Below are 16,331 nucleotides of genomic sequence, written 5' to 3' on the forward strand. Positions count from 1 at the left end.
GCATTAAGTCAAATGCAAGGTCCTTCTGAAAGCAGAGCTCTATGCAATTGTACAGGTTACATGCTTATGAATCCAATTCTAGTTTAAGAGAACTGGCTTCATAGGCATGTAAAAAAAATCCACAGGCATCTGAGTTTTAATTGAGCATATTCATCTCTTAGATGGCACTTATAGAATTCTATCAGATTCTTCTCTTGACATTTGCCTTTCAGTATGTTGTTACATTGCAGAATAATCAATTCCAACTGAAGTTTAGGTGGAAGCTCCTCAACTGCACAGTTAAATTGCTTTTGAAATACAGAAATTTCCTTTGCACTTGCATCAGGGTCCAAAAAGCACCACTGGAACTGTAATCTGAGCTCAGAAAAGATATCCACTGCAAATTTGTGTGGGATTGCAAATCTTGATTTTTTGTTTTAACATTTGACAGCACGGGAAGCAATTAAGTAACTAGACATTACTTGTGGTTCAAAAACTGTCAGTTGTCATCGAAGTGATTTCACTGCAGTATAAATTTCACATGTAAGCAGCGTTTTGCCTTGTAAGTTTAGGTTAAATTTATTAAGTAACATTGTTACCTCTACAGCAGAAGCTAATTCCATTCAGTGTTCAATAATAGTGGTTGAGGGTGATTCTTCTGGCTCAGAAAATTCTCAATCCCAGCCACGAGCTATAAAAATACAAAAACAAACAAACAAAACAACAACAAAAAACCTTATAACTGCTAAGTTGTTGAACTGCTGTTGGTAGGGCAAGTCAGAATATTCAGCCTCTTTTTCTGACAAAAATTCATGAAATTGACAATGGTTTAGTCCATGAGAGTGGATGAAGTTCACCGTTGACACGAATGGTTGAATAACACAAGATAGATTAAAATATTTTCCTGCGAAGTACCTGCTGTTCAATAATATGTAACAAATAACTATAGGATTTAAACAACTTACATTTTTGCAAGCTTTGTACATTTGTCCAGCTAAGCCTTTTTCTTCTTCATACATGTTTGAAATGCATCTTAGCAGATTCTGCTTCAGGTTGTATTGAATTAGTGGTCTCTTGACTTTTTTGAAAATATTCTCATTTGCCATCATCTACAGATTATCCATACAGGCCAATTCTTCCATCGCTTTAAACTCAGCATTGACTCTTCAAATAAACAACAACATCTGAGGAGTATTATTAAGATCTGTCAACTTATAAAGAGACAAGGAAAACCACTTGAAATAATTTGCCCTGTTTTTTAAATGACTATTGATGTTGCTTCCAATGTCCTCAACTTTTTGAGCTGCTGTTCTTGGTGAAAGGCTAATAGTCTTTAAAAAGTTTATTTTCCCTGGACACATTTCTTTGGCTTCTGCAATCAAACACGATTTAATTAACTCACCATCAGTAGATGGCTTTCCTTGCTTGGCTAACAAATGAGCCACTCAGAAACTTACTTTGGCAGCAACCTCATTTTCATTTTTAATTTTTGTGAAGCATTTTGCTATGGTAAGATATTCTATTTTAAACTTTCTAATTTTTCTAACCATTGCTTTCCTCTGAACTGGGAACATTGTAATGAGCACTTAGTTTGGTAATGTCGATGTATATCACATTCTTTTAGCCATGCTACAGCGTCATTGTGTAATAAACACAGTGTTTTGACATCTAAATTGATGACCAAGTAATCTACACTCCACTGTGCCTTAAAAGCACAACATTCAAAATCCACTTTTATTTTCTTGTTTTGACATGCTAGGTATGCACTTGTAATAAAAATAATAATAATAATGCCAAAACACAAGTGATATGAGTGGTATCCAAAATGCTGTTGACATATAACTGTGTCACCATGGTTCGTAGTGTACCGACCAACAGTGGGAAGTGATGAGGGCACCACATACACTTTCTGTCACAGCTACTCCACTCTGCTATTGCAGCACGAAAGCAGCCATAGTGAAAACTTTATTTATGGACATTGAAATTTGAATTTCATGTCATCTTCATGTGTCATGAAATATGATTAAATACTATTCTTCTTTTGATTTTTTTTTCAACCGTTTAAAAATACAGAAAAACATTCTTAGCCTGCAGGCCATAGGGGGAATGCTGGCAGGCTGGATTCGGTTGTAGTTTGCTGGTGGATGTGGCTGATTTGTTTGAATTCTCATGTGCAACACTGTAGCCATTTGTATTAGTTTCCTTTTGCTGCTGTAACAAACTACCACAAACTCAGTGGCTAAAGAAAATTCAGATTTGTTATCTTAGGGTTCTGGAGATCAGAAGTCCAAAATCAATCTCACTGGTCTAAAGTCAAGGTGTCATCCAGGCTGATTGCTCCTAGAGGCTCCAGTGGAAAAGTCATTCTCTGCCTCTTCCAGCTTCTAGAGGCTGCCAGCAACCCTTGGCTCCTTGGCTGGTAGCTGCATCACTCCAATCTCTACTGCCATCATCACAGGGCCTTCTCTCTGAATTCAGACTCCTCCTTTCCTTTTATAAGGACCCATGTGATTATTATCAGGGCCACCTGTTTAATCCTGGATAATCTCCGTATCTCAAGATTCTAAATTTAATCACATCTGCAAAGTCCCTTTTGCCATATAAGGTAACATGTTCACAGGTTTAGGACATGAAGATTAGCACATGGAGATCTTGAGGAGGGGTGCATTATTCAGCCATGCCTTTGTTTTCCTCTATTCAGCAGTTCAGCAGGTAGTGAAAGCCTATGTTCATGGCCCTAATTTCCCCATTTCTCTAAGCTTCTCTCCTCTCTCCCTCCCCCTATCTCTTTCTCTCCTTGTGTTCTAGGGGCTATAAATGGACAGCATACTACTACCTTTACTGCCAAGAACACACACTGTGACACCTGGTGTCTCCTGTGTAGGTGATCCTCTTGATTTGTCTTCCAAGATTATTGGAGTCAAGAAAAATCTTTTGATTTTATTTTCTGTTGTTCCTTGGTTGTCATTTGTACTGATTTTTATTGATAGAAGTGGGAACTATAGAAAAATAAAATTCCTTGCCTTCACTGGCTAACAGAAATACAAACTCCCAGCCTCATAAGGCAGGAAATGATATTTTATTTGGTTTCTCTCTCCAACCCCAAATAGTCGAGGAAGATCACAATCTATTCTGCATTTTGAAAACAAGAACAAAATCCCACAATTTCCCTAGTCATATAGTCCCATATTTTTCCTCCCTTTTAGGAAAATGCTCAGATCCTTGCCTCTGAACAATTTGGAATTTTTAATCTCCTCTGCAGCTGCATTGCTAACACACTTTTCTTTAAATTGAAAAGGACCTCTAGTTTCTTGACCCCTGTTCTTGGGGGGGAGGGGGGATGCTTGCCTGTGAAGAGGGTATTTCTTCAAGATGTCAAGGTGAGAATGGGGTGGAAGGGATGCTCGGCCAGCTCTGCTATAGTTAGTATATTCCAGCCCTATAATCGCCTGTGCTGGAGGACAATCTTCTGTGTGCTGCTTGCTATGACAACCCTGCTTCTGATGGGGAATGTGAGGGCACAGCGTTCCTGCAAAGCAATTCCATTGTGCAGTCAGGGAACACTCTCCCCACATCCCGGTGCCCCAGGGCTTCCAAACTGCTTCGGTTCACGCTCTTGATTTTTCCTCATTAGGTAGTCAAAGAGCTATTCCTTAGCTACACAGCACAGGAGTTGCAGAAAACAGGCCTGCAACAAACTCAAACACATCTCTAGCCTTCAATGAGTTTGAGACATTTATACCCAGTCCCTTATATCCAGGAGCCTCCCAGACCCTCTCCTCCTCTCCAGTACATTATATGCTGCTTCTCAGTAGGATGTTTTCAGTACATCTCTCTTGGACTCAAACACCTACAAAAGCTGCCTATCGAGCCTAAATTCCTCATCCTCGCATTTGAGGGCATTTAATTAACTTCTGTCATCCTCACTTTTCCAAGCCAAGGTCTTGTCGGTCTGCATTAGCCACTCTAATCTGCCCACTATCCCCAGATCCTGGTTAAGCTCCATGTCCATGCTCGTGCTGTTGCCCTCATAGAAGCTGCTTGAGTTTCTCCCTCCCAAGCCCTGCTTTCATCTCTTCTGAAACAACTTTGAAATAGACCCATTCCAGGAAGCTTCTTCTAACCCCACCAGACTGATGATTCCCTTGCTGTACAGCCCCTCAGCATCTGTGGATTCACATGTTTCTGCTATGTATCTTGCTGCTGCTCTGGAGGGAGAATTCTAAGATGCCACCCCCTTCCTCAAGATTTCTGGTCACTTCTTTCAGCTATTCAGTCAAACACTAATCTAGGTTCTGCTATGAGGCAAATTTGTAGATGTAATTAAGGTCCCAAATCAGATGATTTTAGGATCAGGAGATTATCTGGGGTGGGCCTGACCTAATCAGATAAGGCCTTAAAGTGAACTGGGCTCTTCCTGAAGAAAGAGATTCAAACTGTGAGATGAAAAAATATATATACGTTAAAAAAAAAAGTGTGAGAGGGATCTGATGGGAGAGAAATTCTCTATTGCTGGCTTTGAAGATGGAGTAGGCCACGTGGCAAGGTATGCAGGTAACCTCTAGGAGCTGAGACTGGTCCCCAGCTGGCAGCCACTGAGGAAATGGGGCCTTCAGTCTTACAGCCACAAGGAACTGAAGTTGGCTAACAGCTTGTGGTAATTTGTTAAACATCAATAGAAAACTAACGCACTTGCTTTCGTAGACCTTGCTTTTGTTGATTTCATATGTGCGTATTAGTAGACTGCAAGCTCCTAGATTAGAGGAAAAGGAGGTTTTAAATTTATTTTTGTAACCCCTTCCCATCACAGCCATAATGTGATGCTATTAGGGAGATTTGCCTTAACTGATACGTTGGAGTTAATGGGACATATAAATCCTTGGCCATGAGAGTACTTGTTGTAAAGCAGCAGCTAGAATCACTACCACCGTCAAGTGCCTCCTGCCTCCCATGTTAAAAACAATTTCCTGCACATCTGATATCTTCTGGACATCTTCACGCAAATGTCTCACTAGTCCCATGAACTCAGTAAGTCCCCAAATGTCCTCTCCCAAAACTGCCCCTCCCTCTCTATTCTGTAATTCTGGTAATGGCACCTTCAAACCCCCGATTATCTTGGAGGTTAGAACTTGAACCATTGTTTGTTTGTTTGGCCACGCCACACTGCAGTGCGCCGTGGGGCTTGTGGGATCTTAGTTCCCGGACCAGGGATCGAACCTGTGCCCCCTGCAGTGGAAGCACGGAGCCCTAACCACTGGACCGGCAGGGAAGTCCCCAGAACTTGAGCCATAGTTGACTCCTTCCTCTTTCTTGCCCCCACATTCTATCTGTTGCCAGGTCCTCTCCATTTATCCCCTCCTTTCCATGTTTATTGTCTTTGCCTGGTTCAGTATCTCTCACCTGGAATACTTCAAGAGTCTCCTAGTTGCTGTCCTGGGACCCATCTCTGATGAGCACAGCTCTGATCATGTCGCTTTTCTGCTCAACCACCTTCCAAGGAAGCCATTAGCTTGGCATTCAAAACTCTCCATGACTTAACCCAAACCTACCTTTCTCATATTTTCAAAAATCCTTAAATGAGTATTTTGCCTACCTTCTATGTTATTTTGGGTTGACTTTTTTTTTTTTTCCGGTACGCGGGCCTCTCACTGTTGTGGGCTCTCCCGTCGCGGAGCACAGGCTCCGGACGCGCAGGCCCAATGGCCATGGCTCACGGGCCCAGCCGCTCCGCGGCATGTGGGATCCTCCCGGACCGGGGCACGAACCCGTGTCCCCTGCATCGGCAGGCGGGCTCTCAACCACTGCGCCACCAGGGAAGCCCTTGGGTTGACCTTTGAAAAAATATTCTTTAAAACTGTTATTGCTTTTGCAGGTCCACATTCTAACTGTGACTCTTCCCTGCAACCTGCAGCTTTTTCACGTGCATCTTACCGTTACTTTACTTCAGACTCACTGCTCTTCCAATTCTCTGCAGTCGGATATTCTCATACCTTGGACTCTTCTGAACATATATTAGCTGCTTGGCTTGTTGAACTGCCAAGGGGAAATGTGGTTCCAGAGCCAAATTGTGAGTGCCCAAAGCTAAAGCCTCATTCTGCTTGCCTGCAGCTCTCATTCCCTCCCCCAGGACACACAACACCACTTCATTCTGCTTTGGGGGTGATCATTGGCCTAAATGTTGGGACCCAAATCCCGCACATTCACCCCATAGAGAACGGACCCACATTCCATAGAGAAGGGACCCTCGACCTCATAGTCGAGGTCGATTTATTCTTTGGATTTTCAGTCATTTTAAGCAGTCACACATCCTCCCCAGTCTCCCGTGTCCGCAGGGGGTGTGTCCCCTAGACTTCCGGCTTTTGGACAACCGGTTTTGCCTCCACCCACTCCCACCTCGAGATCTCGAGAATAAGACTTCCATCGTTCTTCTCCCCCCTCAGCCACTGTGCTCACTTTAATAAGTGATCTGATCTCAAAAAAAAAAAAAAAAAAAAACAGAAAGAAAGAAAGAAAGGGAAAAGAAAAAGGAAAACAGAAAAGAGCTTCCCAGGGTTCGTCTTAGAATTGGCAAATAGAGGTGCACCCCCTTCCACCACCCGATCCTAGTGAGTTCCAGGCAATTACGTGCGGCCCGCAGCTCGCCTCTCACCACACCCCCGCCTCCCTCCCGGGTTTAATGACCTAAGCAACTTTCCGTCCCCCCCCCCGCCCCGTCTTGGTACGGCCTGTCCGGCGATCGGCGTTCCACCCCCGCCCTTTCCTTCTAGGTTGGTTCAGCCCCCGTCTACTCAGGGGTGGTGCTCAGCCGGCGCCAGACAGACCCTCGACTTCGGAGAGGCAGTGCAGTTCCTCTGGGAGCGTCCCCCTCGGTTCCTTCAGCTTCCTCAGCCTCCTCGGCCGCCTTACCGCCCGCGGGGACGCGAGAGCTCGGTGTATGCCCCACCCCTGACCCCGCTAGAGACATGTCCACCCCGGCTCGGCGGCGCCTCATGAGGGACTTCAAGAGGTAACCCGCCCGGGACGCCGGGGTCCGGGGGCTGCGGCCGGGGCGCAGGGCGGGGCCGGCGGAGGGCCGGGCGGGCGGCGGGGCGGCTGGCGGCGCGAGCGGGTGCCGGATCTCGGGCCCCCTGTCTGTTTCCTTGAAGGTTGCAGGAGGATCCTCCGGCCGGAGTCAGCGGGGCTCCATCCGAGAACAACATAATGGTTTGGAACGCGGTCATTTTTGGGTGAGTCTGCGTTCCGGGTGGCGGCGAGGGCTAGGGGCGCGTGTGCCCTCCGAGACCGGCCCGGTGCGGAGGCGGGGGCAGAGGGAGAGTGTTTGGGGCTGGCTGGGCCTAGGCGCCTCCCCGGAGCCTGTGCCTCGATTAGCTCGGTTCCCGCTGCCAGGGGAACCATTTGGGGTACTAAGGGGGGCGGGGCGGGGAGTGGTGGCGCTTCGGCGCGGCGGCCTGCCCGGGATTTCTGAGCCCCAGACCTCTGCTGGTAGTGGTTTTGCGACCCGGGAAGCGGTGGTTTACCAGCGGTGGAGCGAGCAGGGCTCGTAATAGCCATCTCCTCAGATGAATCGGGGAGAGGGGAGCCCCGAAGCGGGAACTGATTGGTTTTTCTCTGTGTTGCAGGCCTGAAGGGACCCCGTTTGAGGATGGTAAGAGAGTTTCTTTACCCACCTTTCAGGAGCCTGATCATCTGGGGAAAGGGTTCCCAGTCATCCTGGAAGTGCCTCCTACTTAGGAACCCGCTTCTCCCTAGCCTCTGCCTACTAAAGGCTTGAGTGGAATCCAATCTGTGGCAGGTTGTTCTGGCTATTGTCCGCTTGACTAGAACTGCATCTTTTTTATTGCTTCTTAAAAAAAAAATCTGGGTAAGGCAGTAAAAGGAGCATCATACCACTGATGTTAAGGGTCTGTGAGGTTTGGGCTGTGATCCTATTAAATTCAGCCCCCCATCAGGATACTGAGTAAGTGTCAACCCAACCACTTGCTGATAGGCTCAGAGACCCCAGGGACCATTTGATTCAGAATTCTTCACAAGGGCGGGAACTGTGTTCAGCAGGTGCTTAATGTGTGTTTGTTGGATGTTGAATGGATGCAAGAATCCCTTGCACACAATTGTCTGGTTTCTACCGTCTGGCATTGAGTGCCTGTCAGCCTCACTGCTTTAAGATGGTCTTTAATGGCACCTTTAATAGCCAGTTTGAGCATAATGTTTCTAATTTTTAAATGAGTTTTCAGTATGTGCTTTTACCAAGACTTGATGGTCAGTAATCTCAAAGCAGTTTCACAGTTGAGGGGAGCCTTAATGTACTGTCTTGACCAGTGTCCAACCTACTTCAAGGTACTACATGTACTTATAGGTACCTGATTTTTAATGGGTTTAGGTTTGACCTTTAAAAACACACGTTAGTTGCTTTTTAAGGATTTTTTAAAGCTTCCTATTTTGAGATAATTATAGGTTCATGTGCAGTTGTAATAAATAATATTACAGAGAGACCTTGTATACCCTTCACCTGCGCCCCCGCCCCTTTGGTAACAAGTCATCTTGAATGACTATGCACAACCAGGAAATTAACATTGATATAGTTTTAGTGCATTCAGTTGTGTGTGTGTGTGTGTGTGTGTGTGTGTGTGTGTAGTTAATTGTTTTTGAAAGCTTAATACATTTAAAAAGATGATTAAAAGTATTTGAACTACTAATCGACATCTTTAATATCTTGAGGTATTTTTAAAAAGAAAAGGATCTTTCTGTTATTTTTTTTCTCAATGACTTACCTTCCTTTGGTCACGTAGCATTTGAGAGATATTGTACACATATGCACACACATATGCACATAACTCAGTTTGAAGGCAGGAACAAAAACATTTCTGCAAACTACTAAGTACAAACTTATGTTGCCAAGTCAGTTTGCTTTTTGATGCTACCAACCACAAGATGTTGTGAGGTAGGTCAATATTAACCAATTCTATGATTTGTCTCAAACACTCACATTTCCCTAGAAGACTGTAGACAATAGCCTAAATACTTGTAGTTTCCTCTCTACCTTCACCCACTGGGTGGATATCACTGCTCTTCAGTGCTGCAATAAAAAGAAATGACAGCAGGGGAGTGTGATCCTCAAACCATACTATTGATACTTTGGTGCAGTAAATCATTTGAACTGATCCTGATCTGTAGCAAGAGCTAGCTAAGCTTAATTTTCCTCTACTAGATTGGTGCTAGTTCTTCATACTTAAGTTTTATGTGCAGATTAGCTGTGTATTTGCTTTAGCTCCAGCAGGCTTTGTTTTCATTGGCTTCTTTTTTCCTCCTGATTTTACTCAGACTGCTTTACGCTGGGCACAGCTTTATTACTAGTACACCACTTTGCTGGGGTTGGCAACTTAAATATTTCAAGGGTGCTTCTCTCGTTTTAAGTGGTATGAGTTGAAAAGGTACTTGTGGAATCCATTATCTACCTGGACCTTCCCCCTTGACATTACTGGCTCTTTTTTTGATGATGTGTATCTCCACCCTGACATTGCTGAAAGGAATTACTCAGGCTAAATGACAGTAGCCTTTTCTCATTCATTCTTTTGATCAGTCTGCTATCCATGGATGCTTTCTCAGGTGTCTAGAACACTGACCAAGTTTACAAGAAATTTTTTGACCATTTAAAAATCCCTGTTAGTTACAGTTAGGGAATTTACTGGAAAGGCCCAATTAGGGACAAGTGGCATAGTTGATTTTGCTGTTGCCAATGTGTTATATAAATCAACAGCTCCAAAACTACTTTTGCTGCTTCCTTGTAAACCATTTGTAGTGGAGGTTTCTGGAACAGCCAGACCCTAGTTAAAGAGATGAAATTTTAAGAAAAGGAACTCTTAAAGGTATTTGATTTAACTTTACACACTTGAAGGTAAGAGGACTATGTTCCCAAGAGCTTACACTACCAAACAAAACATTGGGGGGAAATACTTCCTCATAAAATATCTTGGTATGTATGCTGAATACGAAGGTTAAGGAACAATGTATCCTCCATCACATCATCTGAAAATTGTTAATAGACACAGTAAGATACCAGTACTTGATTTTCATAATAGATGTATTCTTAAGAATTTGGTGTCTTTTAAAAAAAAATGAATCAAAGTCCACTAGGGGTGTTCTTAAGGTAAATAAATCCTATGATGAAGAGTATTTAGGTATTATCTTAAAAATCAGACTTTTTTCAGTCATCCAAAAAGAATTTTTTAAGTACATGTACTTTGCTTTCTCCTCAGGGGTCACAGACTGGTGGCTAAATGGCAGGAAACACCTACAGAGGTGCTTTCTTTGGCCAATACAATATTTTCAAAAAATTGAATTTGTGACAGGCAGAACATACACTCTCTGCTTTAACCATATCACTCCCTATTGCCATACACCCGCCATTTAACTCATTTATATAATTTTCCTGGTCCCTATACATAGATGGATTAATTTATACTTTCCTTACAATGTTGTGACCTCCTCAGGAAGATATAAAAATCAGTACAGATTGTATACAACAATGGTGAGGCTTCAGTTTCCAATTATTTTAAAGCCTAGCCTTCTAAATATTCAGAGGACAAGCTCTAGTCTCGATTGCGTAGTATTAATTCTCAGATTTTAAATTTCCTTAACATTTGTTTTGGACCTCAGAAATTGGATTGAGAGTTGTACTAAAGAGGTTCTCATTGTTTAAGGTGGCTAAAAGTATGAAATATCCCTTTAAATGTGTGCTTTGAGTAAGATTTAGGTACGTCCTAATTTATATTCACATTGAATATAAATTATCTTGGTTTCACTTCTCAAGATATTAAATGAGCTGTTCTTAAAGACTTGATTAACTTCTTTGGTAGCTAGGTAACCACCTTATTGAACTTTTAGGCAAGCATTAGGCAGAAAGTTCAAGTCAAGGGTTTTGTGAGCCACCAGCGTATGTACTCAACTTGCTTTCACTGTGATTGATGTAGGTCAGAAAGAAAGTACTATTTAATATTTGAATTCATTAATTGTATTTTTCTTACTGATAGTGAAGTTTGGATTTTTGGGTTTTGCCTCCTTCAGCTGGGTCTAGAGATATGAAACTGTAGAATTACTGTAACTAAAATATTTATGAAGCACTTATTTTGTGTCACTGTGCATCTTTCCCTCATTTAAACCTCACAACAATGTTATGTAGCAGGTACTATTATTAACCCTATTTTACAGATGAGGAACTTGAGGTTTACTCAAGTTGAGCAGTTTCCCCAAAGGTTTCATAACTAGCAAGTAGCAAAGCAAGGATTTGAACCCAGATCTGTCTGACTGCAAAGCTTCTGCTCTGCCCCACTGCACTCCACTGTTTCCACCTACGCCTGCCTTCTGTGTGACTTTACCACCTTTAGGTATCATATTTAATGATGGTTTTAATTTAAAGTACCTGGGAGCTCTGCATGCTATTAAATCTGCCCAATTTGAGAGCAGTTTTTTTAGAGCAATTTCTTGATGATAAATCTCTAAGCTATAATTTAAGCGGGTATCAACACTGAGCCAAATGTGTTTATACTTGAGATACATAAGGAAGCTCAGAGTTTTGAACTAACACTCATTCCCACTTTTTCATGCGTATTATAATATCAATAGAACTGAAAAGAAAGAACTATGCTTTCTTCCTCAAAAATAGGAAGAGTTATGACCAGGTGGTGATAAAGGTGAAGTGTGTTCTGATGGACTATAGCATGTTTATCCATTCCAAAATATTTTGCTTTTTGTCCTTAGTTATAATACATAGTAACTTCAGATCTGACTTTCAAGTTTAGGGAGTAACTATAGTTGGGGAATATAATATGTCTCCATATGTTGCATTTTTTCATTTTTATATATTTATTTATTTATATTTGGCTGCGTTGGGTTTTTGTGGCTGCACAGGCTTTCTCTAGTTGCGGCGAGTGGGGGTTACTCTTCGTTGCAGTGCGCGGGCTTCTCATTGCGGTGGCTTCTTGTTGCAGAGCACGGGCTCTAGGCGCGTGGGCTTCATTAGTTGTGGCACGCGGGCTTGAGTAGTTGTGGCTCGCGGGCTCTAGAGCACAGGCTCAGTAGTTTGTGGCACACGGGCTTAGTTGCTCCGTGGCATGTGGGATCCTCCCGGACCGGGGCACGTACTCGTGCCCCCTGCATCGGCAGGCGGCCTCTCAACCACTGTGCCACCAGGGAAGCCCTATAGTCTTTTTTTCTTAAGTGGAAAGGAGGAATGGAAGCAAGGAGGAAATAAATTGCTAACTCGAAGGAACCAGTAACAAATTATACTCTATCTGAAGTGTGGTCTATTGTATTAGAATAAGTAATTTATTAAATGGACCAGACTAATATAGTGGAACGTGCATCACCTTAGATAATAACTGATTCCTTAAGATTACTTGAAGAAATTTCAGTCAGGAAAAAACAATTGCCCAGTTGTTTTCTTGAATTTATTAAACCCAATTAAAAATAACATTTTGAAGAAAATAATTTCCCCAAATCACAACATCCAACAATTCTTTTTTGGTGGGGGGCGGGGGCGTGCTGTGGGGCATGCGGGATCTTAGTTCCCCGGCCAGGGATCGAACCAGTGTCCCCTGCAGTAGAAGCGCAGAGTCCTAAACACTGGACCGCCAGGGAAGTCCCCAGCAATTCTTGAATGAGATCCAGTTTGTCCATTTCTTATAAATAAGTCTGTTAACTTAGCATACTTTAGGGCCTCCTGCTACCTTAGTTGACACATATTCAAGAAAAATAATTTGTTTCAATAGTAGCGTAAACATCATTAGAAAGAAATTTACTGGAGACATGAATGCAATCTAATATGATTTTTTAATTATTTCTGCCATTAATTCCTACCATTAGTGTGAATAATTGAGTTGGTTTTATAGTGAAGTAGCTTGTGAGTCATGCTTGAGGGTTTTAAAGAGGGACTGTGAAGTTTTTTCTGGCTTGCATTCAATTATGTTTTCATTATAGAGTTGCTATTACATGAAGAGGAGCCAGTGAACACTTTTCTTATTTCCTGCTGTTTTAAAAATAGTTTGGTCACTGATTTGCATTTCTAGCATTGGTTTTTGAACTTTGTGCTCTCATTCTTTCTAGTGCATTTAAAAACCACCATTTAAGATGACAGCTGATTAAAATTGGCCTTTATTAAGGTCTTTCAGTCTTCTCAAGGGGGAAGGCCACGTTTTGGCTCTAGTTGCTTGTCATTTTAAGGATGTCTTCAAAATGTACAGTGGCTAAAGTTATCCTGCAGGCAGTAATTTTGAGTTTAAAATGGCTGTATTTAAGTTTGGGGGAGAATAATGGAAAAACAAAACAAATCACCTTTGAGTGATGGTTCTTACAGCGTCTGTCCATTTTAGGGCAGTCCCTGGAGCTGTATCTCTTACCTGGTCTCTTTCCTCTCTACTCTATATCTTTGCATTATTTCATATAATATTTGAAAAAAGAAGTCATGTAGTATTAAAAACAAAGTACTACCGAACAAAGTGATAAGTAGGTTTTCTTAACCCTTTCTTTTCTAATTACAGGAACCTTTAAGCTTACAATAGAATTCACTGAAGAATATCCGAATAAGCCACCTACGGTTAGATTTGTCTCTAAGATGTTTCATCCAAATGGCAAGTATCACTTTTAATACAGTATTTCAAACTACTACACTGTTTATTTGGGAGGTATTCCACATTTCCTATTTGTCTGTAGCACCTGAGTATTTGTCTAGGCATCTTGCTGTTTCCTGAAAGCTGAACTTGTTCATGGTGGTCTGTTGCTGTCTTGGTCTGTGGTCCTAGAACTGAAGCAGTGAAGGGACATTGCCTTTGCTTGGAATCTGAGAGCCTCCTGGTTTTGATGATTTTATCATTTACTTACTAAACAAAAATAAGGATGTTCTTGAGGTTTCCTTTTAATGTAAGGCCAGATTGGGGTAGTTTTGTGTTGTGATTATTTTCACTAGCATTTGGAGCAATAGTTTTCAGCTTTGGATGCAGAGCAGAATTAGCGTGGGACATTTAAAAGCCATGGATGTCCCGGCCCCACTCCAGACCCACTGAATATCAGATTCTGTGGTTGAGTCCAGGTATACGGTATATTGGAAAAGTGCCACAGGTGATTCTAACTTACTATTTTGCGCTTTTATTTTTTTTTCTAGTAGTAAGCCTAGAACAAGTTGCCTTTTATTCAGGTTAATAATGTATTTTCCAGGGTATCAGATATTTTTATCTTCACACCAAAATGAAACCTTGTGAACTCTGAGCTATCTTGGTTATTTCAGATAGGAGATAAAGTTTAAAAATTTAGTGGAGTGAATTTCCCATAAGTCTATCAATGATGAGGAACCCTCTTAAAAATTGTGCGTGGTTTCCTGGATAACAGGGCAGTCTTTTCAGAATAACAAGCATTAGGTATCCTCCAGTTTTATACTGATTATGTTTGACATTCTCTGATCATCCTGTTTCACTAGTAGTGATTATGACACTTTTAGGAAGGTAACTAAGAGGCAGCTAAGTAGTCTTTTTTAAACCTCAAAAGCAAAGTATTCTTGACTGTGTTTGTCTTGACTATGATATTAAAACCTTAATGGTTTTGTTATGTTTAACATAACCTACTTCTATGCTCTTAGTCTATGCAGATGGTAGTATATGTCTGGACATACTTCAGAACCGTTGGAGTCCAACATATGATGTGTCTTCCATTTTAACATCCATACAGGTGAATTTTCCTTAATGTGACTATGGCCTTTGATATGTTTATATTAGCAATTGTTTTTGAAAGTCATAAGTAAAAAGTAGGTAAGACCTAACCCACCAGAAAACATATACGTTTGCCTAGCTACTAGCAGATTAATGTAACTGTAGATTATTATGCTAAGAGAGCAAATTTAGCTGCTACCTAGGACAATTCGAGTGTGTTGAATATACATATTGGGTTGGCCAGAAAGTTCGTTCAGGTTTTGCATAAGATGGTACGAAAAACCTGAACAAAGTTTTTGGCCAACCATATGTATATGTATATTTGCATTGAGGAACTGACTTTTTACAAATTGTCTCTATAGTCTCTTTTGGATGAACCCAATCCCAATAGTCCAGCAAACAGCCAGGCTGCTCAGCTGTACCAGGAGAACAAGCGGGAGTATGAAAAACGTGTTTCTGCGATAGTAGAACAGAGCTGGCGTGACTGTTGACCCGGGTGCAGGAAAAGAAGCAGCTGGTCATAAGAAAAATATATATTGATGTGTTTGTCCCCTTCCTATTCATCAGTGTCATTACATTTACTTTATTAAAAGCAAAATAGCTGTTGTGCTGTTTCCATCTTCCCTTGCCAGGCTTTTCCTACCCCTTCTACCCTCTCCTTAAACATCAGAAAACACCCTCTATGAGATCAAATGTACTGTACCTGGGTTACGTGCAAAAAGTCACTAATGCTTAATTAATTCCTTTTCTGTTGTATCTCATTTCCAGTTTTATGGCAGTATTGTGTTACTGTACTTTACACTAAGCTTTTAAAATGAATGAATTTACAAGTGGTGCTTATGCATAGCTCGATGACCAGAATGTTATTTTTAACAGAATGATTATTGAAGAGTTTCACCCTGGCTGGTCCTTCACTTTTGTTGGATTTAGAAGTGAATTTTTGGAATATGGCCTATAGAAAACAGGGAAACAAATCCACATAAACACTCATTTTGAAAGAGCAATGGAAGCTAAAAAGGCTATGATACTAATATCAAACTAACATGAGTTGTGTTTTGTACTGGTAGGAAGGAGAATGTTAAAGGGCCCAGCCAAAGGAGTGCAGCATAGTAACTGACACTTCCTCTCCTTGCAAGGTGTTCAATGGACACACCCAAGCTAAGATTCAGAATACTGAAGTCTTCTGGATTTTCACTTTTTAAAGAGGTGTGAGAGGTGAGGAATGGAAACAATCATTAGTTTTTAAGCTAGGGAAGGTTGGAGATCCTTTAATCCTTTTAAAGGAGCAGTGCTACCCTAGATGAACAAATTTATAATCATTGTTTTTTTTAGAGTTTTAATTAACCCAAGGAAGGGAACATGTCTGTGGTAAACTATTTTCCACTCAAATCCTCTGTTAATGCTGCATGCTTTAGTTTCTTCCTCCCTTTCAGTATTATAAGAACCTTAAAGTCAATGTCTGTAATCTTTCTTTGGATATTTATACTTTCAGATTGACAGTACCTTTAAGTAGCAGTGTGGGACAAAGCTTGTTTTGTCTGATGTTCCATTGTCACCTTTTGTGCATTTATCACTCTTCTGAATTTAACTTTGCACAAGTAACCCATGTAAAAAATGTACATTTTTCAAAACTTGTAAATAAAAATAACCTTAAAATTT

At 41.5% G+C, this 16,331-nt stretch overlaps 1 protein-coding gene across 1 annotated transcript; it reads left to right on the forward strand.

Annotated features, from left to right (window-relative positions):
* Positions 1-6,719: 6,719 nt before the first annotated feature.
* On the forward strand, positions 6,720-16,311 carry UBE2A (ubiquitin conjugating enzyme E2 A). Its single transcript, XM_082864180.1, has 6 exons — positions 6,720-6,985; positions 7,125-7,205; positions 7,599-7,624; positions 13,512-13,601; positions 14,603-14,691; positions 15,035-16,311. The coding sequence occupies exons 1-6, from the start codon at positions 6,942-6,944 to the stop codon at positions 15,161-15,163; spliced, it is 459 nt and encodes a 152-aa protein (XP_082720306.1). The 5' UTR covers positions 6,720-6,941; the 3' UTR covers positions 15,164-16,311.
* Positions 16,312-16,331: the final 20 nt, after the last annotated feature.

This window comes from Leucopleurus acutus (assembly GCF_964270905.1).
Source record: "Leucopleurus acutus genome assembly, chromosome: X".
NCBI lineage: Eukaryota > Metazoa > Chordata > Mammalia > Artiodactyla > Delphinidae > Leucopleurus > Leucopleurus acutus.

Excerpts from the sequence above, each read along its gene's own strand:
- UBE2A (XM_082864180.1), top strand. The coding sequence starts at position 6,942 with ATGTCCACCCCGGCTCGGCGGCGCCTCATGAGGGACTTCAAGAG. Across the intron at positions 7,625-13,511 it reads AGGGACCCCGTTTGAGGATG|GAACCTTTAAGCTTACAATA; the intron begins GTAAGAGAGTTT and ends TTCTAATTACAG. Across the intron at positions 13,602-14,602 it reads TAAGATGTTTCATCCAAATG|TCTATGCAGATGGTAGTATA; the intron begins GCAAGTATCACT and ends CTATGCTCTTAG.